Genomic DNA, 25,886 nt, shown 5'->3' with positions numbered 1-25,886 from the left:
AACCCCCTAGCGCTGAATGGAAAGGCATGATAGGAATTTCCACAAGACGGCTCAAATGGTGGGGTTGCGGCTCCCAAGTGAGGTGTCAGGATGCAGGACCAATGTGAAATTCTGTCCGAACAGGAGTCAGTTCAGACAGAATTCCATTGCACACCTTAGCTGCCTCGGTGCCATGAGTGCCGCCAAGTCCGATGTCTCTCTTGTTGGTCTCTTTTCAGAAACAAAATCAATAAATTAAACAAAAAATTAATAAATCAGGGGGATGTCAAATCCTGGTGGGGCACTGTAACTAAAACAGAAAGATGAAAGCAAACTTTCAAAATTAAATCGTCATTTCTGGGGTTGATGATGCACCCCAACCCCTGTGGTGCCTACTGATCGTGGGAGGCCTCTAGCGTAGGGGTGAATACTGCATACTCCCTCTCCAGGACTACCTGGCTGCGAACATAGCTGCAGCAGAGGGGCAGCCAGTGGGGTCAGATGACCCCTTTGACCACCCACTGCCTGGACATGTTGAAGGCCACCTTGGCCAAGCCCAGGACATCTCTCCTTATAGATTTTTTTGAAAAATAAACAAAACTAATAAATTAAACTAAAAATCAAGGGGGGGGGGGGGATGTGGGTACTGTAACTAAAACAAAAATGTGAAAGGAAGCTGACAAAACTAAACCGAAATGTCATTGCTAGGAGTGATGATGCATCCCAGACCCAGCAGTGCCCACTGATCACGGAAGGCCTCAAGCATACCAGTGGACACTACGTTGTCCCTCTCCAGGCCACGAACATTGAAGTGGTAGAGGGGCACACAGCCAGGTCAAATGACCCCAGCAACCACCCACTGCCTGGGCATGTTGATGGCCACCAGGCCCAGGATACCTTTCCTTATATGTGCTCAAGATATTTAATCAATCAATGTCCTCCACCTGTTTATACTTAACCTTAATAATTCAGTTAACATACCATTAACACCATCGTCCTCCGATTGTCATTGGCCTCAGCTGCCGCAGACTCTGTCAACTGCTTGGGCGCGACTGTGGTATGCTCACTAGATTGTGATCCCAGATCTATTCGTGAATGGATACCCACTGATGTGAGAGTATCTGCACTGGTGGAGGGTGCAGGGGAACAACGTGACGGTGCATTCTTTGAGATTCCCTCCTTCTTCTCAGAGGTGGATGGCTGTTCCCTGGCCTCTGGAGTGGTTTGCTCTTAGCTTTGCCTAGCATGAGAGAGAAAATTAATTAGAGGGTGATGTGCATTCCATCACTCTCATCAGTGTACTTCTCATGTGGAGCTCTATGCAACCTGTGGTGGACACATCAGCACTATGCCAGAGACTCTTGTGTGCCCATCCATGTGGCCACTCACTCACTCATGTCTCTGCTCCTGTCTCACCATCAGCGATGGAAGAGCCAACATGCTGTCCCCCAAGTTGTCATACTTCTTCCTCCTTGGAGGTCAGGATTGTGAGGAAGAGGACACCACAGCCTCTCTTCATCTGTTCCTTTGCCTTGTAACTGTCTTCCCCTGCAAGCACACAGATGACCATTGTTAGTTGCCCAATAAAGACACGCACAAAGCCTATATTGGTGACCAGACTACTATCCATGAGGGTGCCCCTTGAATGCCTTCTGTAAGCGGCCAATTGGAGTACAGGAGTCAATTCTGACAAATCAGGCCCATTCACCAAATGGTTGCAATAGGCAATGCTGCTGTCTGACCCCATTTTCAGTGACTGGGTTAGCATTTTGTTAGCAAGATCACCGTCTCAAGTAGCCACGTGTAAGCTTATATGGAAAGCAATGAGTGGTGCACTCACCTTGGTGGATTGCATGACGTCACTCACTCGCTTGTGGGACAATCTCAAGGTGCTAACCTCCTCTGCAATCTCTGTCCAGGCTGGCTCGGTCTGGCTGGCACGTCTACTCCTCCTGTTCTGTGGGAAGGGAACTTCCCTCCTTGCCCAAGCAACTTAGAGAACCTGCAGGGAGCCAATTAAACTGTGGGGCCACCCAGAGTCTTAGCTGTGTCATTCATGATCAGACCTTCTTTTGCAGGTCTTCCACTCAGGCTTCTTTATGGCTAGATTGATTTAAAAGAGTGCTGGCAGTCCTTTAATTATGACATCAGCACTTCCAGTGGCGTGACCTCAAACCACACCTGGAAAATATTCTCTCCCAATTCACTTACAACTGCACTTTCAAAATCACAACCATGTAGAGATTTGGTCCTCCAGTCTCCGCAACATTTCTTGCTGGACCACATAAAGCACATTCAAGCCCTGCATCCATCTACTAAAATTGTTCGTGATTCCAGGATCAACTTGGAATGCAAAGAAAAGCATCAGCTTCTTTTCTGTACTGCAAACCCTATTATTTAACCTTTCTCCCTAGTCTACTCCATAATCACCTCCCACAATAAATGTCAGGAGCTCTAAGGTTGAGACCATCTGGTCAGCTGCCTCTGCACATCTTTCCTTTATTAAAGAAAAAGCAGCAGGACAGTTAGAAAATCTTAATACAATCAGGCAGAGTCAATGTGGTTTTGTGAAAGGGAAGTCATGTTTGTTTATTAGAGTTCTTTGAGGATTTAACAAGCAGGGTGGATAAAGAGGAACTACTAAATGTAGTGTATTTGGATTTCCAAAAGGTTACCACACAAGATGAGTTTATTGCATTGTGGGTAATATATTAGCATGGATAGAGGACTGGCTAACTAACAGGAGACAGAGAGTCAGGATAAATGGGTCATTTTCAGGTGGGCAAACTAACCAACGGAGTGCCACAGAGATCAGGGCTGGAGCCTCGACTATTTAGGACGTGTATTAATGATGGGTTTAAACTGACTTGGTAGGGGGAATGAGGTCCTGAGAGGAGGTTCAGCAGGGGGAGATGCACAGCAAAAATTAGAAGAGAGAGCAAGTGAGTCTGGAAGGCATAGAAATTATAGGCCAATTAAGGCACAAGGGAGTTTGGCAAGCTTGGATTTTATTTATTTTAATGCAAAGAGTCTGACAAGTAAGGCAGATGAGTTGAGGGCACAAATTAACACATGGAAGTATGAAGTCATTGCTGTCACAGAGACATGGTTGAGAGAGGGGCAGGATTGGCAGCTCAATATTCCAGGATATAGGGTCTTCAGGCGAGACAGGGAAGGAGGTAAAAGAGGAGGGGATATCGCAATATTGATCAAGGAATCAATTACAGCAATAAGGAGGGGTGACATCTTAGAAGGCTCCTCAAATGAAGCCATATAAATTTCCAGGCCCGGATGAAATGTATCCCAGGCTGTTGAGTGAGGCAAGGGAGGAGATAGCAGGGGCGCTGGCATTAACTTTCAATACCACTCTGGCCACAGGAGAGGTGCCAGAGGACTGGAGGGCAGCCAATGTGGTATCGTTATTCAAGAAGGAAGGAAGGGATAAACCAGGGAACTACAGGTCGGTCAGTCTAACCTCAGTGGTGGGGAAACTATTGGAAGCAATTCTGAGGGACACAATTAATTTACACTTGGAGAGGCAGGGATTAATCAAGGACAAACAACATGGTTTTGTTAAGGGGAGGTCATATCTAACCAATTTGGTTGAATTTTTCGAAGAGGTGGCCAGGTGTGTAGATGAGGACAATGCATTTGACATAGTCTACTTGGACTTCAGTAAGGCTTTTGATGAGGTCCCATATGGGAGACTGATAATGAAGGTAAGAGCCCAAGGGATCCAAGGTAATTTGGAAAATTGGGTCCAGAATTGGCTGAGTGGCAGGAAGCAGAGGTTGATGGTCGAGGGGTGTTCCTGTGACTGGATGCCTGTGTCCAGTGGGGTTCCACAGGGATTGGTGTTGGGTCCCTTGCTGTTTGTGGTATATATAAACAATTTAGACTTGAATGTAGGAGGGTTGATCAGTAAGTTCACGAATTACACGAAAATTGGTGGGGTGGTAAATGGTGAGGAGGATAGCCTCAGATTACAGGAGGATATAGATGGGCTGGTCAGATGGGCTGATCAGTGGCAAATGGAATTTAATCCGGATAATTGTGAGGTGATGAACTTGGGCAGGACAAACAAGGCATGGGAACACACAATGAATGGTAGGACCCTGGGAAGAACCGAGGATCAGAGGGACCGTGGTGTTCATGTCCACCAGTCCCTTAAGGGACAGGTAGATAAGGTGGTTAAGAAGGCATATGGGATACTTGCCTTTATTGGCCGAGGCATAGGATATAAGAGCCAGGAGGTTATGCTGGAACTGTATGAAATGCTGGTTAGGCCACAACTAGAGTATTGCATGCAGTTCTGGAATCTGCATTACAGGAAGGATATGATTGCATCAGAGAGAGTGCAGAGAAGATTTACTAGGATGTTGCCTGAGCTGGAAAGTTTTAGTTATGAGGAGAGATTGGATAGACTGGGGTTATTTTCCCTGGAGCAGAGAAGATTGAGGTGGGACATGATTGAGGTATATAAAATTATAAGGGGCATAGATAGGGTAGACAGGAAGGAACTTATCCCCTTGGTGGGGGGATCAATAAGCAGGGGGCATAGATTTAAGGTGAGGGGCAGGAGGTTTAGAGGGGATGTGAGAAAGAATTTTTTCACCCAGAGGGTAGTGGGAATCTGGAACTTACTGCCTGAAAGGGTGGTGGAGGCAGAAACCCTCATAACATTTAAGAAGTGTTTGGATGTGCACTTGTGATGCTTGTAGCAAATTCTCCACCATCCTCTGGAAAATCGCACAGGCTAAAGAAACACCAAAGGGCAAACGTGTGTATTGATATAACACTGTGGGTGCTTATGGTCACAATCTCTCTGGAGGTATCATCCAGTTCCAGCTGCTGATACGTGTGACTCATGTCTAGTTTAGTATAAGTTGTTCCTCTTGTTAATTTAGCATAGAAATCCTCAATCTTGGGGATAGGATACTTGTCCAACTTGGCAGCTTTGTTTACTGTTAGCTTATAGTCCCAATAGATCCGGATGGTCTGATCCAGGTTTAAGGCAAAGACTGTCTGCTCTGAGAATTGAACCAGCTGTATGGCCCCCAGCCTCTCTAAATGGTTCAATTTGGTGTTAACCTTCTCCATCAGAGCGTTTGGCACCGGCCTTGCTTTAAAGAAACAAGGTGTTGCTTCCAAGTCAATGTAGATCTTAGCCTGTAGGCCTTTGATTCTCCCCAGTCCGTCTCGAAAAACCTTGTCATATTTCTTTAACAGCTCTGGCAGTCCTCCTACTTGTAGCTGGAAAATTTCAGACCAATTTAGTTTAATTTCTTTCTTCGCCTTCTACTACCATCACTGGGAGTTGTGCTGTTTGGTGCTTATAATAAGCAGGTACAATGGTAATATCCTTCACTTGGATAGCTTCGCCAGTATAAGTTTTCGATTTGGCTGAAGTCTGCTACCAATTTAATTGGTGAGTACCCTTGTTTAAATATTTGAAGGTGTGCTCATCCACTACAGTGGTTGAAGCACCAGTGTCCACTTCCATCATTAAAGCTTTTCTGTTCACCTGCAAAGTGACAGTGATTGGGTCTGTCTTCCTTACTTTTATATTAAAAAGGGAGTAAATATCAGAATTGGTGATTTCTGGTTCTTCCACATTATGCACTTTGAGTTACTTAGTTCGCTGCCTGGGAGTCTGTCTCAATCGTTCTTCACAATGCTTCAGTATGTGCCCTCTCTTATGGCAAAAATAGCATTCCACCACTTTAAAACAAGTTTCAGGAGTATGATTGCTTCTACATCAGTAACCACTCATTTTCAGATTTGCTGCTGAGCTGTTTCCTGTCTTTATTTTAAATTTTTGGGTAGCGGGGGCTATCTCCCGCTTCGCAGCGGAGTCCCGACTTTTTGCACCACACCTGGCTGCCCTTCCTGCCCCAACTGGAAAACGGCACCATTTTGTGCATCCTGTTCGGCGCTTTCCATTGCAAGCACAATTTCCAATGCTTTTTTAAAAAAATCAAGGTTTACTTCAGCTAATGATCGTCGTTGAATGGCATCATCTTGCACACCGCAGAGCAAATGATCCCTGAGCACATTGCTTAGGGTCTCCCCGAAATCACAGTTGTTTCAATTTCGCCATGTATGTAGCAATGGTCTCCCCCTGGGCTCTAACCCTCAAATTAAGTCTGAACCTCTGCATGGTGACTGAGGGTTTGGGTTGAACGTGTCCCTTAATGAGGTCCACCGATTCACTGAAGGTCTTCGAATCAGGGGCATTCGAAGTCGTCAAACTTCAGATTAAATTATAGGCTTTACTCACACAAATGCTTAGGAGAATTGCTCTCCTCTTTTCCTCCCCTGTTATTTTGTTTGCCTGGAAATAGAACCCAAGGCATTCTACATATTGAAACCAATCCTCTGTGGATGGTTGAAAGGGGTCAATCCTGCCAAAATGTGACATATCTGGTGAGTAAAACTTCCTTTTCTTCTATTTAAACAACATACTCACAGTCGCTGGGTGAGGGATAACGCTGGACCCGATTTATCCTAATTGGCAGTTTGTTATGGACTTGATTTTCCAAACAGATTTTTCATTAGAAACATAAAACTTTATTTACAGGTTGCAGCAGCAGTTACGTGCTTCCATTAAGCTCCACAGCTAGAAGGATTCCCGCTTGAAGGTTCCTCACACTTAGAGCCGATTCCACACTATCACGTGATACTATACAACACTATAAGTCTTAAAGCTAGTCACTATATTCCTTAAAGCTACAATTACTACACATATGTCACAGTTTATCACTTTTAACCATATGTTTACTTTTCGTGTGGTAGCTGCAAAACCTATGACTAATGACTAAAAATCTCCCACTTATGATTTGCCAATGCTGATATTTCTACAAATTACAATTAAGGGAATACTTGGGAAACGGAGGGAAATAGATATACTTAGTAAGAGTCACATGAATTGCAAGCTGGTTGAAATATATATAATGAGGCAATTTGTTTTTAACAAGTGATGTGGTAACATGTATAAAAATGATGTCACTTTCGAATAAAATATCTTTTGTCATGAGTGATAAGGGACAGCTGTGAAATTATTTAAAATAAAACAATCCCTTATTTTTTTCTTTTTACACACAGGTGGGGGATTTTTTTTCTGATGCAACACTCAGACCCATCCACAATTTTATCCCTTACAATTTTTACTAAGAACTAATAAAAAAAAATGCATCAATGTTTTACTGATAATGAATTGAAAAACGATCTATTTGGTTTTGCAGAGTGAAAGTATGAAGGCGTGCGGATATTTTGCTGCAGTAAATGGTTGGTCTTTCCGGGAAGGCTATAGGTCAGAGGGGGAGGGAAGTATTCTGAGTTTCTCCTTTACACAGCTCGGGAAATCCAACATGGAGGCGCTGAGCAAAGGCCGCGATATTAGCCTTTCTGCTTTGAAGCAAAACGACCCTTTCATCTCCAGCATCGTCGATGTGACCAGCCAGGTCGCGTTGTACACTTTTAACCCAAAGGCCAGTGAGTGGGTAAGCTGGTGTTTGTTCAATTAGCGCTGAAAATAACCAAAACGGTGGCGATCTCCGCTAACTGCTGTACTTCACCGGGAAAAAGCCGCTGAAGTTTTCAAGACGGGGGGGGGGCTGTGTGCTGTTTGCTTGCAGCTCGTATTGGTGTTTGTTTCGATAGCGTAAACTTGTTGAAATCTAATCTGTTGGAGGCCTGAGTATTGAAGTTAGACGAAGAGACGAAGACCAAACAGCCCGAATTAAAGAATTTACAGACCTTTCTGCTCAGCTGCTCTGTACTGATGCTCATGTTGCATACGAGCTTCCTCTCACCTGACACTATCATGTATAACCTTCTGTTCCTTTCACCCTCCTGTGTCTGTTTTTCTAGCTTCTTCTTAATCATCAATTAACATTATTAAAGTTTCTGAAAAATGTTGGTTAAAAAGCAGTCCTCTATTTAGCCTCTCAAGCCTGTTCACCACTGACATCATAGCTGATATGTGATGTGACTTCATATACTGCCTTTGCCCAACACCCCTTAATACTTTTAGTTAAGGAAAATCTATTAATCTCAGATTTTAAATTGATAATTGATCTAGCACCAGCTACTGTTTATGGAAGAGAGTCCAAACTTCAAGCACCTTTTGTGTATAAAAGTTTTTCCTAATTTCACTCCTGAAAGATTGGTTCAGATTTTTGTATTCTGCCTTCTAGTCCTAGACTCCCTAATCAGCAGAAATAATTTCTTTCTATTTAACCTGTCTGGTCCCCTTTATCTTTTAAACTTTAGGGAACACAACCCCAGTTTGTTTAATATCTCCTTGTAATTTGGCCCTTGGAGTCCAAGCAGGGTGACCAACTCATATGGATTAAATTAAGGGATACTTAGGTGCAGGGGCCCTTAACAAGAATCCAGTGAAAGGAAAAATAGTGTGGAATTCAAACTTGCCACCTACAAGTTCAACTGCCTCCAGGGGCTCTGCCTTGTGGCTGTCAGCATTTCAGCTGCGCAACTCACAGACACATTGGGAGCTGTAAGAGGTGACTCCAGACAGGGTCCCAGGTCGCTGGCCAATCACAGCTGTAAAAGTACAGGACATCAGGCACCCCATGAATACAAAAAGAGATACAGGACAGTCAGTGAAATTACTGGATGATTATGTGGGGGAAAAAAGAGAGATTGTTGGTCACCTTGAAACCAGTTATTATTCTGGTAAACCTATGTTGCACTCCCTCCAAGGCTGATACATCCTTCCTAAGTGTGTGCCTATAGCTGCTTCAGCTGTAGTCTAACCATGGCTTTGCATAGCTGAAGAATAACCCCTACCCCTCATATTCTAGCCCTCTAGAAAAAAAAAGGACTGGAATCTATCAGCATTTTTGATTATCTTCTAACCTATGGACGTGAACACCCAAGTCTCTTTAGACCTCCACAGTTTCTAGCTTTTCATCATTTAGAAACTGCCCTTATGCCAATTTTGTCCATTTACTTAATTTATCAATATCGCTTTGTAATTTTATCCTTCCATCTACATTACTTACAATGGCACCTATCTTTGTATCATGAGCAAGGTTAGATATGTGGCTTTCTATCCTACTATCTAAGTCATTCATAAATATGGTGATTGGTTGAGGCCCCAGCACAGCTTCTTACAGGACGCCGCTAGTCACATCCTGCCAATTAGAGAACACCGTTAATTATCCCAATTTTCTTGTCTCCAGCCACTCGGCCAGTTTTTTAAACAAGTCAATAATTTTCCTTCAATTCCATGAGTTTCAACTTTAGCTAACAGTCTCTTACAAGCAACTTTGTCAAATGCCTTCTGGAAGTCCATATAAATAACATCCTTAGATATTTCCTTGTCCACTTTGGTCACCTCTTCAAGAAATTTAGTTGGGTTTGTCGGGCATGACCTATCCTTTACAAATCTATGCTGGTTCTTGCTAATTAACTGAAAATTTTCAAGGTGTTTAGACCCTATCCTTATAGACTCTAGCAATTTCCTGACAACAGATGTTAAGTTAACTGGTCTAGAATTCCCTGCTTTCCCTTTGTCATCTTTCTTAAATAACAAATTGACCTGTGCAATTTTTCAATCTAAAGAAACAGTTCTGGAATCAAGAGAACTTTGAAAGATTATAGTTAGGTGAGAACGTTGCAGATGTCCTATTTCCTTTAAAACCCTGGGATGGAAACCATATGGCCCTATGGACTTGTCACCCTTTAGTGCCATTATTTTCTTCATCGCTATAATTTTGCTTATGTTAATTTTAGTGAAGTCCTGTCCCTGATTCAATATTTGTTACTTTGGGAAGTTCAGCTTGTTGACCACTTCATCTACTATAAATACTGATTTTCATTAATAATACCACCATAATCAGTTTTCAAGGGGTCTCACTGTTCCTGACCACCCTTTTTCAATATAATTGTATTTTTAAAAATTTTGATATTCTTTGCAAGTTTCTTTTCATACTCCCTTTTTGTAGCTCTTGTATGTTTTGCTGTTCAGGATCTGCGCTGTTATTTTACGTATTTGTACGCATTTTTTTCTTTTGATTCTTATGCTGTCTGATACCTCTTTAGATATCCAGGAAAGGATTGGTAGGCTCAGTCTCTACCTTGAAGAAAGAAGGCTGCAGGATGGCCTAATAGAGGTCTTTTAAAATTATGAAAGGTTTTGATAGAGTGGATACAGAGAGAATGTTTCCTCTTGTAGGAAAGAACATAACTAGAGACTATCAATGCAAGACAATCACCAAGAAATCCAAGAGAGAATTCAGAAGAAACATCTTTACCCAAAGAATGCTGCAAATATGGAACTCGTTATCGTAGGGAGTGGTTGAAATGAATAGTATTGATGCATTTAAGGGGAAGCTAGACAAGCATATGAGGGAGAAGGGCATAGAGGGTTATAATGGTAAGTTTAGATGAGGAAAAATAGGAGGAGGCTCAAGTGGAGCATAAACACTGACATGAACTGGTTGGGGCGAATGGTCTGTTTCTATGCCATGTATCTTACGCAATCCTATGTAGTCCATGGCTGTCTTTTCTGTCAAGTAGAGCTGTTGCTTCTGGGGATATACACTGGTTATGTATCACATTAAATTCTTTTTTAAATACTTTCCACTGGCCTTCTGTTATGTCACCCATTAACAGATTTGCGTAGTTTATTGTGAACATTCTCTCATCCCATTGAAGTTAACTTTACCTAAATCTAGAATCTTAGTAGCTGTTTTGTATTTCTCTTTTTCAAACACTGTTGAATTTGATCATAAGATTACTGTTACATAAATGTTTTTATTCATTTTATGGGATGTGGGAGTCACCAGCTAGGCCAGCATTTATTGCCCATCCCTAAATGCCCTTGAGAAGGTGGTGATGAGCTGCCTTCTTGAAACACTGCAGTCCCTGTGGTGTAGGTACACCCACATTGCTGTTAGGGAAGAGGTTCCAGGATTTTGACTCAACGACAGTGAAGGAACAGCGAACTACTTCCAAGTCAGGATGGTGAGTGGTTTGGAGGGGAACTTCCAGGTGGTGGTGTTCCCATGTATCTGCTGCCATTGTCCTTCTAAATGATAGCAGTCGTGAGTTTGGAAGGTGCTACCTAAGGAGCCTTGGTGAATTTCTGCAGTGCATCTTGTAGATTGTACACACTGCTGCTACTGTGCGTCAGTGGTGGAGGGAGTGAATGTTTGTGGATGTGGTGCTAAAAAAGCGGGCTGCTTTGTCCTGAACAGTGTCAAGCTTCTTAAGTGTTGTTGGAGCTGCACTCATCCAGGCAAGTGGAGAGTATTCCGTCATGCTCCTGACTTGTGCCTTGTAGATGGTTGTCAGACTTTGGGGAGTCAGGAGGTGAGTTACTAGCTGCAGGATTCCCAGTCTCTGACCTGCTCTTGTAGCCACAGTATTTATATGGCTAACAAAGACAAAAATTGCTGGAAAAACTCAGCAGGTCTGACAGCATCTGTGGCGAGGAAGACAGAGTTAACTTTTTGAGTCTGTATGACTCCTTCAGAACTAAAGAAAAATAGAAATGTGGTGAAATATAAGCGGTTTAAGGGTGGTGGGACAGGTGGACTTGGATAGAGGGCCAGTGATAGATGGAGGCAAAGGAGAGCTTGCGAAAGATGTCATAAACAAAAGGTCAAAGGGGTGTTGATGGTGGTGATATTAGCTAAAGGATGTGCTAATGGTGACATTAAGGGTAGAAAGCAGGATGAGCAAGTGATAGATGGCCCTAGTGGGGGTGGGGTGGGGGGAAGGGATGGAAATAGGCTAAAAGGTGGAGATAAAATAATGGATGGAAATACATTTTAAAAATAATAATAGAAATAGGTGGCAAAAAATATATATAAATATATAATTATATTAATCAAATTATATAATAACTTGATTAATATAATTAATCAAAAAGGAGGTGAGGATGGAGGAGAGAGTTCATGATCTGAAGCTGTTGAACTCAGTGTTAAGTCCAGAAGGCTGTAAAGTGCCTAATGGGAAGATAAGGTGCTGTTCCTTCAGTTTGCGTTGAGCTTCACTGGAACATTGCTGCAGGCCAAGGACGCACACGTGGGCACGAGAGCAGGGTAGTGTGTTGAAATCGCAAGCGACAGGAAGGTCTGTGTCATGCTTGCGGACAGACCAAAGGTGTTCTGCAAAGCGGTCACCCAGTCTGTGTTTGGCCTCTCCAATGTAGAGGAGACTGCATTGGGAGCAGCGAATGCAGTACTCCCACCCCCACCCCCACCCCCACCCCCACTAGGGCCATCTGTTACTTGTTCATCCTGATTTCTACCCTTAATGTCACCATTAGCACATCCTTTAGCTAATATCACCACCATCAACACCCCTTTGACCTTTTGAAGGAAGGTCATTGATGAAGCAGCTGAAGATGGTTGGGCCGAGGACACTACCCTGCAGAACTCCTGCAGTGATGTCCTGGAACTGAGATGATTGACCTCCAACAACCACAACCATCTTTTTTTGTGCTAGGTATGACTCCAACCAGTGGAGAGTTTTCCCCCCTGTTTCCAATGACTCCAATTTTGCTAGGGCTCCTTGATGTCAAGGGAAGTCACTCTCACCACACCATGAGGTTATAACTAAATCTGGCTCATTACTAAGCCTAATTTGGCATGCTCCCTTGTTGGCTCAAGGTCATATTGCTGTAGAAAACAATCTCAAACATAGTCAAGAAATTCAGTTACTTTCTGTTATGTGCTAGTCTGCTTGTTCCAATCTATGTGGCAGTCAAAATCACTCATCGAAACCATTCTGCCTTTGCTACATACTTGTCTCATCTCTGCATTGATACATTCATAGCTGCTCACAGTGACCTGCACACAACTCCCACTACTGTCTTAAATCCTTTTCTTTTTTATAATTCTACCTATAAAGTCTCCTCTCCTGCCATCAAAGTGATTTCATACTTAATCACTAAGGCTACTGCTGATCTGCCATTTTCCCTATCTTTCTGTAGGACCATATAACCTGATGCATTTAGAACCTAGCTCTGACCATTTTGCAATCATGCCTCACCAAAGGCTACCAAGCCTTAGCCTCCAAGTTGAATTTGCACCTACAATTCTTTCAATTTATTCCTCCATACTTCATGCTTTTCTATATACAAGGCTTATTTGGATTGCGCACCTTCCCTTCGGCTCTAATATTTCACTCTCTCATTTATTATTTCTCTTCTGGTTTAATTACTTTACGTCTTTCAGTTTTCCTTTACCAGTTGTGCCTAAGGTACAATTTCTGACTGTTACTCAGCTCTCTTCCCTATATTTTTTTGTTTTCAAACTATTATCAATACAACCTTTTCCATCTGAGCCTGGTGCTATTTATGTAGGTGAATCCAGCTGATTAGAAAGTGCAAGTTGCAAATCAAGGTGATTATAGCTCGACCTGGTTGGAATGATAAATTGAATCACCATTGTACAGAACCTAAAACTTGTTATGGATTTTAAGTTGTTGCTAAGATTTTATAATTTTTTCGAGGTTTTATGGTTTTCTTGATGCAAGACTGTTTGAAAAATATTACAAAACAATAGAAAAACACACACAAACAGAATGTGAACAACACTGAATACTTGGTCCACCAAACAGATGTGGTCTGAATTACTTTGATGGTTAAGTTTTTACTGTAATTCATCACCTCAAATTCATTTTATTAGTACCACCAGCAAAAACTCAAATATATAATTGTAGCCTTAAACAGCTCAAAATGCAGATCAAGTGATGACTTTTTTGTATTTTGAAGCTCAATAGTACAAACATTACGTATGCATGTCATGTTATATATTACTGACTTTTAGCCTTCGTTTTTTTATTGTGGGTTGCTGAAATACTGGAGTTGTCAAATATTTACAGGGAAAGTTCTTTATTACCTCCTTCAAAATTCAAATCATGGTGCCTTTCATGAACAGTGAATACAAAAATGTTAAGTATTAATAATGTAAATTGGAGGTTGTCAATTTTTTGTTAGACTGCAACAAGAACAGCCCATTTGTTCTTTAACAGTTAACATAAATTGATTATTAAATGAGTATTTCTGCACCAGACACCACTCCTTATAGTATCACTTGGTCACACATTTGATTGCTATTCAGTAACTTGCTTGCTCGAAAGTATATATTTGGTAAATGGGTAAGGGCAGGAGCTTGTTCAACACACTTGATTTAGTTACAATGTTGAGACACTTCAGGAATTGCACATCATCAGGATTTAAACACAATTGAGATGGGATGGAAAAGGTTAACAGAAACATATGTTGCATCAATAGAGCATCCACCTATACTTCTCCACACACACTCAAGTGATAGCTGAAAGAAAGGCCCACGATTTCATGTTTTTAAAATTTTTACTGTAACAAAGTGATTGATCAAACACTATTTTCTTTTTGTCAGCAACTAACATTTTAACTACCGAAAGTGACATTCCCCTAGTATGCTTATCACCCATTGCATTCTCCATGGAATTAGTCCTTTTAACAAAAGTCCACAGTTGCTCCCAGCTTCCAGTGGGTTCCTATATCCTTGCTTCACGAGTAGTTCTTTGAGTGACCATCTCCAGTCACTTTCCTCAGTTTTCAGGGACTTTCTTAAATCTGTCACCAGCAGTAAAGCCTGTTCCAATGATTCTGCTTCCCCCTGGCGATGTCAGAATAAATCTTCCAGAATCTGTAGAAGATTGCAGGATGCGCCTCTTTGACTAGAGACCGTCTTCCTCCCACATTTGGCTGTGGTAGCTTGTAAAGTCAAAAGACCTTTTCTCTCTGCTGACCACACAGAACTTCTGCTGTCTGTCAGTGATATTCATTGATTTGTAGGAAAGCCTGTAAACTGATCTCAAAAACGGCTTCCTCTGCCCTCTTCCCATGGCAACATTAAACATGTTAACCTTGTACCCAGGCAGAAATGCCAATTAGCCTACTTTGATCCCATATTCCTTTTCTTTTGCAAGTCAATGGACCTCTACAGCATAACTGTTTACAACCTGTTAGGAAAGCCAACTTAATTTTTTATTGAGAGCAGAGGTTGGGAACTCTAAGTCCTGACAGACCTCAGAGTATCTGCGTGTGCATGGACTGGGAGTGCACATGTGCAGTTCAGCAATGTAAGTTCTTTGGGCCAAGGACAGGCCCAGCTCGCCTGCACATAAAACAAAAAGATGTGAAAACCTAGGTCATGTGTCTGGGAGCAGAACACCATTGCAGACAAGTGCCCCAGGCAGGGAACAGCGAGAGGTCCCAAAAAAAGAGTCCCAGACAGGGGATAGGACAGGAAGAAGCCCCTGTTAATTTGAGAAAGAGGAGCAGAGAAAGAGACTTTAAGCAAAAAAAAGGACTGTGGTTGGCAGACTTTGAGTAGCAAGGGCTCGGGAGGATCCCTGATGATCAAAGAAAGCAGCAGAAGGTTGGTGACTCAGTTGGGGCAAAGGTGCCCATTTGGAGCAGTAGTATTCTGCTCAGTGCAGCCGAAGAGCTGAAATTGTGCTTGTGAGTTAGTGTTTGAGCACATACTTGGGAATCGGGAACAGAGTATCGAGAGACCAGATTGAAACCCTGCCAGGTGAGCCAGTGTTGAGGCTGTCCAAGTTGGAGTGACTTTTGGAGAGAATTCCGAGGCGAGATCTTCGAAGGTGAAGACTGAACTCCCGAGAGAGACAGACAGTTTCATGAGATTGGTTGACTGTGTTTCCTGACACATGGGTGGGTTGTTAAGAAATCCACATTCACTTCGGCCATTTATTGTGTAATATGGTGTGTTTGACTCCCATTTGCCTGCTAATTCACATGTACCTTCTATTAACCCTGAATGTTAGAGCATAAGATAGCTATTATAAATTGCTTTATCTTTCTGGCATTGTGTAGTAAAGTTTATTTTTGTTTCTTCAAAACCTATGGAATCTTGTCGCTTTATTTCTGAGCAAGTGTCATGAATCTCCAGCTTTGTTTACTTTAAACAAAACATTTTTGGTCCTTAATTGGATCTTACCAAAAACATGGGGGTCTGGCCTAGTATCATAATAAACCCAATACCTATCATACCTTTCCGGGACTTCAGAAGATGCAGGGAGGACAGGCAAGAAAATGGTGTTAAGGCCACGATCTGATCGGCCATGATTTTACTGAATGGCTTAGCAGGGCTGGTGGGTCAAATGGCCTACTCCTGCTCTTTTTTCTTATGATCTACCCTCACTCTGCTTGTCATTACCCAATTTTTTTTGAATTAGTTGTTCACAGGATGTGGGCTTCACTGACTAGGCCAGCATTTATTGCCATACCCTAATTGCCCTTGAGCAGATGTTGGTGAGCTGCCTTCTTGAACTGCTGCAGTCCATGTGTTGTAGGCACACCCACAGTGCCTTAGGAAGGGAGTTCCAGGATTTTTGACCCAGTAGCCACACTGCACTGTTGCCTCGATTTTTCTCTTTAGATTTCGAAGTTTCCCTTCAACAAAACCCGTTCCCATTATTATAGTGTAAAGCCCAAGTTATACAATTTGCCTGGATACTGATCCCAGTCAGATCTGTAATTGAACGAAACAACTGACACTTTCAACATTCTGTATAAATTGGGACAGGTGTAATCCTTGTGCAATGTGACCAGGCTGAATAGAAATTTTCCAAATCTGAAGACCATTTAACAGAAGGGAGAATATTTTGAAAGTTAGGGAAATTGTTTTAGAAAAAGATTCATTCTTTTCAATATTTAAGAACTCATTGTTTCCATTTATGTCCTAATTTTTCAATAACACATTGGAGAAGTTGGGGCTGTTCTCCTTAGAGAAGTTTGAAAGGAAATTTGCTAGCGGCATTCGAAATCATGAGTGGTCTAGACAGTATAAACAGAGAGAAACTCTTCCCATTGCCAGAAGGGTTGAGAACTAGGGGACACTAACGTGAATGGCAAAAGAACCAACAGTGACGTGGCGAACTTTTTACGCAGCGAGTGGTTGGGATTGTGAATGCATCCCCTGAGAGAAGGCAGATTCAATGGTAGCTTTCAGAAGTGTTGTGACTGTCTAATTCATAATTCACCTGTTTTAGAATATAACTTTTTTAGTTTTAGAAATTAAAATTTTAACTGTAGAAAATGGGATTATCTGGTTGAAAAACTAGTAAAGGAACCCTGAAGTAAATGCAATTCGTACAAGTTTGAGGTTTATTACACTTAAAAGGCTGGGGCCATGTTAAGAGATTAATTGCTAGAAAAGTAAGATCATAAGTGGGCTTACTTAGCTAAAGAATTGGAGACATGATGTTTGTAATTATTCTAGTAAATGATAAGTTATTCATGAGGATATGTTATTCCCAGAATTATGAGAATCTTAGGAAGTAAAAGGTAATTAACTTCCATTTTTACTTGGGAACAGGTTGTGTATGTCACATGGCCATGAAGATGGGTGGAAAGTAATGAAATTCTTTGTTTTGACTTATCTCTATGAACTCAGTTATGGCATAGCCAGCAGGCAAGACTGGTTAATGTTTGGAAAAACAGCTAAGAGACTATGTTGGCTTTATGTATTTTGTAGCTCCTTGGAAGTTGAGAGTTAAAGCCAGTCCTACACTTGAAGTAAGGTAAATGCTCGATCTATCGTCCATGACACAGCCAGGGATTGGGGGCTGGTATTCCATATAAGACAAAGTTGGTAAGGGTGGAGAGGGTGGTGTGTGTGTGTGTGTGTGTGTGTGGGGGGGGGGGGGGGGGGGGGGGGGGGGGGGGGGGGGTGGACTGGAAGCTGTAATCCTCAGTGAAAGGCAGTTAACCTTGTTGCATTTGGATTCAGGAAGTAATCAGGTTGGTTGCAGTTTGAAATCATAGCAGAGGACTATTGGAAGCCAAGAGTCACTGGGAGGCCCATGCTTGAGCTGTGGAATCCAGAGTTGTGAGATCAGTAAAGGAATGAAAAGGTTGCTTAGCCAAAAGGTAATGGAAGGACCCCCATGAAATCTTGTACCATGGAGAATAGCTGGAACACTGAAGAGAAATCAGAGTAAATTCCTGAGAGCAGTGATCTACTTTTTGAGTTGGTCCCAGGAGAAAGGATCCTTAAAGATTTCATAAGATAAGGGAACTCTAGCGGGTGGGGGTGGGAAGAAAGTAGAACTGAATTCATAGCATAAGTCTTTATAAGCTGTTGGGTGAAGTTAATAGTGCTTGCTTTGTTTAATTCTTTTTGATGTACAAAAACCTTTTATTTTTGCTTAAAATAGTGAAATATTATGGCGTAGTTCTGTCAGTTAATTACTGGGCGTTCGGATACTTCTTTAAACGTTGATGGTGTCTAACAGGATTATGACAGAAGTGAAGTGAATTGAGTAAGCACCTGAAGAGAAAAAAAAATTCAGAGCTACGTGTAAAGGGCTGGGGAGTGGGACTAGTTGATTTACTCTTGCAGTGAGTCGGCGTGGATATAATAGGCCGAATGGCCATCTCCTGTGCTGTAACAGTTCGGTGATTCTGTTCTATAATTTTACCATCTGTCTTGTGGTTTCCTTTCAGCAAGAAGCTGATGGGGGAGGCTGTTGACAACTCCTTGGCTGCTGTCATAAGTTCTGCATAGTGATTAGCCAGAGAGCATTATTATCATTTTGAAAGGGTGGACTATCATGTTGTATCTAGTAGTGTGCAGACATAGAGTAAATCTCTCATAATTGAGAGGAATTCAATGTGAATGACTGTCCTAGATGTTGAGCCATCATTAAAATCTGATTTTGTCCTTAATAGTTCTGAAGAATTTCATGAGTAGTTCATGGATTTACAGTATTAAAGTCTGTAGTACAAGATGCAATTTTTCCAGGTTAAAAATAAGTAAATTATTTGAAAATTGTGGAGTCTTGGCATTGGATGGCTTAACTTGAATTTTGATGTACTTCTTTTTCTTTTCCAGGAGAAGACTGATGTAGAAGGTACTCTGTTTGTGTATACCAGGTATGTGTTTAAATACAACATCTGATGAACTGTATTTCAAAATTTAACTCTTCTATGCCCCATAGCATGATTTTAAATATGATTTTAAAAGTGTTTATATAATCATATTTCAACACCTCTTGCTGATCTGGAAGGAGAAGTAATGAGTGAAAAGTGCAAATATGTGTCTCATGATGTGTTTTGTATTGGGATGCATTTAATATAAGGATGGGGTGATCTAATATTTATGTTTTAACACCATAATTAACTCATAATGTTGCCCAGTGACCTAGTTTCAACCAGTATCGGCGATTGGAAATGAGAAAGAAAGCCTATAATCTCAATATACATTTCAGAACAGTGTTGAGGGAATGCTGTATTGTCAAGGTGCCATCTTTTCATTCAGCCAACTTAGGTGGATGGGAAAGATTCTGTGCTTTGTTTTGAAAAAGAGCATGGGAGGTTTCTCGGTGTCCTGACTAGCATTTATCACTCAATTAATGTCACCAAAGCAAGTTAAGTGGCTATTTATCTTATTGCTGTTTTAGGACCTGGCTGCATGAAAACTGGTAGCTGTTTTATGCAACAGTGACCATACCTTGAAAGTAATTATTCAACTGTAAAACACTTTGGGCCTTTTTTGATAGACCAATAAGGGTGACACTCATCACGACAGATGTCCCTTTTCAGGACAGTACTAATAAAGCAAAGAAATATGCTCCATTCAAATGAAAAGAAATCAAAATAATCAACAAAGTTCCAACAAGGATAAAGTTCCAAATAAATCAAAATATTGTTATCAGTGTCTATAAGACATTGTATATCCAGCAGTGCCTACAAGTTGTGTACATTGTTTCCTTCCTTCCCTACCATATCCTTACAATCAGGGAACAAAATTTGCAGTTCTGGACTATGATCTGCACTGCAAAAATAGATTTATGTAATCTGAATTGTTCATATGTAAATTATTAATTTTGCTGAGTGGTTGTAAAATATGAATGCTGTGTTTTAAACTTTAATGTTTTGCTGTGTATCTTCTTCCAGTGAAGGGCATACATCCCTACATTCTCTGCTTGTTGATTGTAGGTTCTGCCTGAGTTCTGCACTATTGTTTAGGGTAGTGATCTGCTTTCAGACATTAGCCATTGTTCTTTTTGCTGGCCACCTATAATCAAGCACAACAACTTCAAGAATAATATAGATTCTTTTTTTTATTAATTTTTCCTTCAGAGAGACGTCACTGCCGTTTCCCAGCACAGCTCAGCTTATGGTGAAGGGAAATCTTCACTACAAAGCTTGTGCCAAAATTGGGAGAGCTGTCCCACAAACGAATCAAGCAAGAGCCTGACATAGTCATATTCACAGAATCATACCTTACAGATGATATCCCAGACACCACCATCATCATCCATGTGTCTGTCCTGTCCCACCAGCAGGACACACCTACCTGAGGTAGCGGCACAGTGGTTTACAGTCAGGAGGGAGTTGCCCTGGGAGTCCTCAACATTTGACTCTGGATCCATGAAATCTCATGGCATCAGGCTATAAAAGAAAACCTCCCTCTGATTGCCACCTACCATTTTCCTCTCCCCAACCCAGATGATGAATCAGTGCTTCTCCATGTTGAACACCACTTGGAAGAGGCACTGAGGGTGGCAAGGGCACAGTATGTACTCTGGGTGGGGAATTTCAATGTCCAACACCAAGAGTGCCTCGGTAGTACCACTGCTTACTGAGCTGGCTGAGACCTAAAGGATATAATTGCTAGACTGGGTCTGGGCAGATGGTGAGGGAACCAAGAAGAGGGAAAAATCTGTTTGACTTTATCCTCACCAGGCTACCTGTTGCAATGCATCTGTCCATGCCAGTACTGGTAGGTGTGACCACCACACAGTCCTTGTGGAGATGAAGCCCCATCTTCACAATGAGGATACCCTCCATTGTTTTGTGTGGCACTACCACCATAATAAATGGGATAGATTTCGAACAGATCTAGCAACTCAAAACTAAGTACCTGTGAGGCACTGCGGACCATCAGCAGTGGCAGAATTATATTCAAACATAATCTGTCACCTCGTGGCCTGGCATATCCCCCGCTATACAGTTTCCATCAAAGTGGGGGATCAATCCTGGCTGAATGTGGAGTGCAGGACAGCATGCCAGGAGCAGCACCATGCATACCTGAAAATAAGGTGTCAACCTGGTGAAGCTACATTACAGGACTACTTGCATGCCAAGCAGCGGAAGCAGCATGCAAAACAACAGAGCTAAGCAATCTCACAACCAACGGATCAGATCAAAGCTCTTCAGTCCTGCCACATCCAGCCATGAATGGTAGTGGATAATTAAACAATAGGAGGAAGAGGCTCCACAAATATCCCTATCCTTGATGGTGAAGCCAGCAGATCAGTCCATAAAACAAGGCTGAAGCAACCATCTTCAGGCAGTAATGCCGAGTAGATGATCCATCTCTGCCTCCTCCTGAGGTCCCTAGAATCTCACATGCCAGTCTTCAGTCAATTCGATTTACTCCACATGATATCAAGAAACGGCTGAAGATGTGCTCCAGAACTAGCTGTGCCCCAAGCCAAGTTATTCCAGTACAACTACAACATTGGCATCTAGCCGGCAATGTGGAAAGTTGTCCAGGTGTGTCCTGCCCACAGAAAATAGGATACATCCAACCTGCCAATTACTGCCCCATTAGTCTACTCTCGATCATCAGCAAAATGGTGTTGTTCGACAGTGCTATCGAGCAGCATTTACTCAGCAATACCCTGCTCACTGATGCTCAAGTTTGTGTTCCACCATGGCCACTCAACTCCTGACCTTATTACAGCCTTAGTCCAAACATGAACAAAAGAGCTGAACTCCAGAAGTGAGGTGAGAGTGACTGCCCTTGCCATCAAGGCAGTATTTGACTGAGTGTGGCATCAAGGAGCCTTAGCAAAACTGGAGTCGGTGGGAATCAGGGTTTGGGGCGTGGGGAAACTCTCCTCTGGCTTGAAGTCATACCTAGCACAAAGGAAGATGGTTGTGGCTGTTGGACATCTATCATCATCTCTGTTCAGGACATCTATCATCATCTCAGTCCAGGACATTGCAGGGTAGTGTCTTAGACCCAACCATCTTCAGCTGTTTCATCAATAACCTTCCCTCCATCGTAAGGTCAGAAATGGGGATGTTTGCTGATGATTGCACATTGTTCAGCACCATTCGCGACTCCTCAGATACTGAAACAGTGCATGTTCATTTGCAGTAAAACCTGGACAACATTCGTGCTTGGGCTGATAAGTGGCAAGTAACATACATGCTGCACAAGTGCCAGGCAATGACCATCTCCAACAAGAGAAAATCTGACCATGTCCTCTTAATTGGCATTACCATCGCTGGATCCCCCACTAACAGCAATCCGAGGAACTGAACTAGACCAGCTACATAAATACTGTGGCTACAAGAGCAAGTCAAAGGCTGTGAATTCTGTGGCAAGTAACTCATTTACTGACTCTACCCGCCATGTGCAAAGCATAAGTCAGGAGAGTAATGGAATACCCTCCACTTGCCTGGATGATTGCAGCTGTAATAACACTCAAGAGGCTTGACACTACCCAGGACAAAGCAACCTGCTTGATTGACACTAAACATTCAGCAATGGTGGCAGCAATGTATATCATCTACAAAATGCACTGCAGCAACTCATCAAGGTTCCTTCCACAGCACCTGCCAACCTTCAATCTCTACCACCTAGAAGAACAAAGGCAGCAGATGAATGGGACCACCGCCACCTGCAAGTCTCCCCCCCCCCCCGCCTGCCCCAGCCCCACACCATCCTGACTTGGAAATATATCACCATTCCTTCACTGTCGTTAGGTCAAAATCCTGGAACTCCCTTCCTAAAGCACTATGGGTGTACCTACAATACATGGACTGCAGTAGTTCAAGAAGGCAGCTCACCAGCACCACCTCAAGGGCAATTAGGGATGGGCAATAAATGCTGGCCTAGCCAGTGACGCTCACATCCCATGAAAGAAGAAGAGCCTATGTCCTCACACCCAATGGTAGCAATGCCATGGGAAGTTCGTTCGTCTGGTGAAGAAGTATTCCCACGGAGCTCTCTTATATGTAACTCTGCAAAAAATTCATGGAAAACATAGTACAGATCTTTGTAGCATAGGACTGGTTAATTCAGTGGGTGATAAGCTTCAAATTTGGTAAATGTATTTTCTGTTTGGTCAAATAATTTCTGATTGAGAAATATAGTAATGTCTGTGGATATCTACTGTACATCAAATTTTGTGAAATTGATTTATACTTACTAGAAATGCAATGTACTGGGGTGCATCCAAAACATACAATAACATTAAAATTCTGTTATTTTACAATCAGTACAGTAAAACTACAAATGGTATTAGTGTGCAAAGTGGGGATGTACAATGTGCAGTAAATTTTAAAATTAAAAACCTTTTGAAAAGATTAATTTTTCTTCAATTTCACATATGCAGATCAACTGGTAATAACCATTTGGTTTCTTGCAGGCTTAGGCTTTACCACCAACTTTAAGTAACTTGTTACTTATCGCATTCAAGCAGTTTTTTTTATTTCAATGAGTACTAGTGTATCACCCTGGAAAAGGCATTTTTAAAAGCAGAACCAATATGTTGGAGAAAGAGAGTCCTGCTTTACTTAAATTAAGTATTCTCAACATTATAAAAAGATTTGACTGTACGTTGATTTTTTTTTAAACACAGGATGGCAAAAGGTTTGACTGTGCATTGATTTTTTTTTAAACACAGGATGGCTGTCTGTGGCAATGTACAGTTTAATTAAGCTTATTGAAAGATTCCGTATTATTTAACTTGAGCAAGTGTGCTACCAGCAGGATGATTAGAGCTACCCAGACTTAAGAAATGAGATCCTCAACATAATTGACAAATTACAAATTGCTTTGATGTCAGGGCGGGTATTGAATAATAATGTTGCTTCAGTTATACCTGTGTGTATTGGGACTTCAGCAAAATATTTCTTCTGTAATACACTGAAGCATGTAGCTTTGCACTTAACTCTTGAAAAGTACAATGTAGCTCATCACAATATTCTGAGATGGGTTGATAGTAAGAGACAACGAGTAGGTGCTCTAATTGGATGACAAATTATTGATTTGACATGGAAGCTGCATGCGTAGATCAAATTTATTCTGAAAAATGGGCCAAATAGCAGTTAGAATAAGTAGTGGAAATTTAAGTAATGATAATATTGTTTCACTATTTTGTCTTCACTACAACAGGAAAAATAAATGGAGCCAGAGGGAAAAATTCCTTGGGATATTAGAAGGAGTGAAGGACAGTAGCTTTGGAATTGCCAAATTACCTTCATTCTGATGAAAAATAGTGTTTGTCACTGTATGCTCCAAATTCTGGAATTCCCTCTCTAAACCTCTCCGCCTCTCTATCTCTTTGACCACGCTTTTGGTCATCCTCCTGATGTCTCCTGTTGTGGTTTGGTGCCAAATTGTGTTTTGATTACGCTCCTGTGAAGTGCTTCAGGATGTTTTATTATGTTAAAAATGCTATGTACATTGCAAGTTATCATGGTAAGGAAAATAGATAAATAGCTCCTCCATTTTAAAAGCAGCTGTATTTCCTAGTGCTCTGTCCCTTTCTGGGATGTTTTACTTTTCCTTGCTGGGATTTTGTGTTTCTGTTTGCTTAACATTATCTCGAGTTCAGGAATAAATTAATGATATCCCCAAAGATGGGTCTTGAGACCAGATGCCCAGGCTAATGCTGTGGGGCGATGGGTTCTAATCCCAGCACGGCAGCTGGTGGAATTTAAATTCAACTAATAATTCTGGAATTGAAAACTAATCTCAGTAATGACCATGAAAACTATCATTGATTGTTGCAAAAACTCATCTGATTCACTAATGTCCTTTAGGAAAGGAAGTCTGCTGTCCTTACCTGGCCTGGCCTGGCCTACATGTGACTCCACACCCAAAGCAATGTAGTTGACTCTTAATTGCTCTATGCAATGGCCTAGCAAAACACTAATTACAAGGGCAATTTGGGATGGGCAACAAATTCTGGCTTTGCCAGTGATACTCATATCCCATGAAAGAATAAAGGAAAAAAATGTAGTCACACTACCATGCTTGGTAAGAATGGGAGAGGATTGGGTAATTCCCCTGTCAGTCATGCCTGGAGACCACATTGTTAGAAGTGACTTGGGTTCCTATTGCGCACACAATTTGTATGAAACTATCCTTTACTCACTGCATTTTGCTGACAAATCATTATGTTTTTATTTGGAGTAGTTGTTGTAATTACAGCCCTGAGTCCTGTTTGCTGTGTTTCGTAGACACCCTGTTTAAATGGACTCATTACTGTAATACATTGTTTAAATGGACTCTGCTGAGTAAAGACTTTGCCTTGCAATTTGTTGAGTAAATAGACTTTCTTTGTGTCCTTCTGAAAGTCTCACCCCGGTCTTTAACTTATTGGCTGACACTTATTGGCTGAAATTAGTAGACACTCAATATTTATCCCTCAATTGATGTAACTAAACTAGACTTTATGATGATTTATTTGATTGCTGTTTGTGGGATGCTGCTGTATGTAAAATGGGCTGCTGTGTTTCCGACAATACAACAGTAGTTCGACGTGTTGCCACTGTGTTGGCTGTAGGATGTCCTGAGGTTACAAAAGGTGCTTTAAAAATTCAAATATTTTCTTTTTAAGAAATCTGCCTACTAGGACACACAATTTTGGAAATAATTGGTAATTTGTAGAAAAATATGCAGCAAGATGCAAATTCTCCCAAGCACTCTTTGTAGCCTCACTGATCTTAGCCAACTTTCATTAGGATAATAGGCCAGCAGATTTTCCAGAGAAGATTGAATTGTGTTCTGTCTGAGGTGACATTAGTGTCAGTGGGTTTGGCACTGATATGGCCCAGCCAAGGTTAAATCTTGCTGAGTTAGTGAGATGGAGTGAAGTAGATTCATGAT

General features: G+C 41.7%; 1 protein-coding gene across 2 annotated transcripts in view; it reads left to right on the top strand.

The window, feature by feature from the left end:
- The first annotated feature begins 7,299 nt into the window (after positions 1-7,299).
- dcp1a (decapping mRNA 1A) overlaps positions 7,300-25,886 on the top strand; it is a 72,653-nt gene continuing 54,066 nt past the window's right edge. Inside the window, exons 1-2 of one of the 2 annotated variants that reach the window (XR_005943569.1) lie at positions 7,300-7,481; positions 18,864-18,904. Coding sequence is in view for 1 of the 2 variants with exons in the window: in XM_041192018.1 (XP_041047952.1) it covers positions 7,350-7,481; positions 18,864-18,904 (173 nt within the window). In the remaining variant the exon portion in view is untranslated. The remainder of the gene's footprint in view (positions 7,482-18,863; positions 18,905-25,886) is intronic. The other variant, XM_041192018.1, reaches the window with a different exon arrangement.

The sequence above is a fragment of the Carcharodon carcharias genome, chromosome 7 (genome assembly GCF_017639515.1).
Source record: "Carcharodon carcharias isolate sCarCar2 chromosome 7, sCarCar2.pri, whole genome shotgun sequence".
Lineage (NCBI taxonomy): Eukaryota > Metazoa > Chordata > Chondrichthyes > Lamniformes > Lamnidae > Carcharodon > Carcharodon carcharias.
The sequence above is the reverse complement of the archived record's forward strand: the minus strand, read 5'-3'. Positions and strand labels throughout refer to the sequence as shown.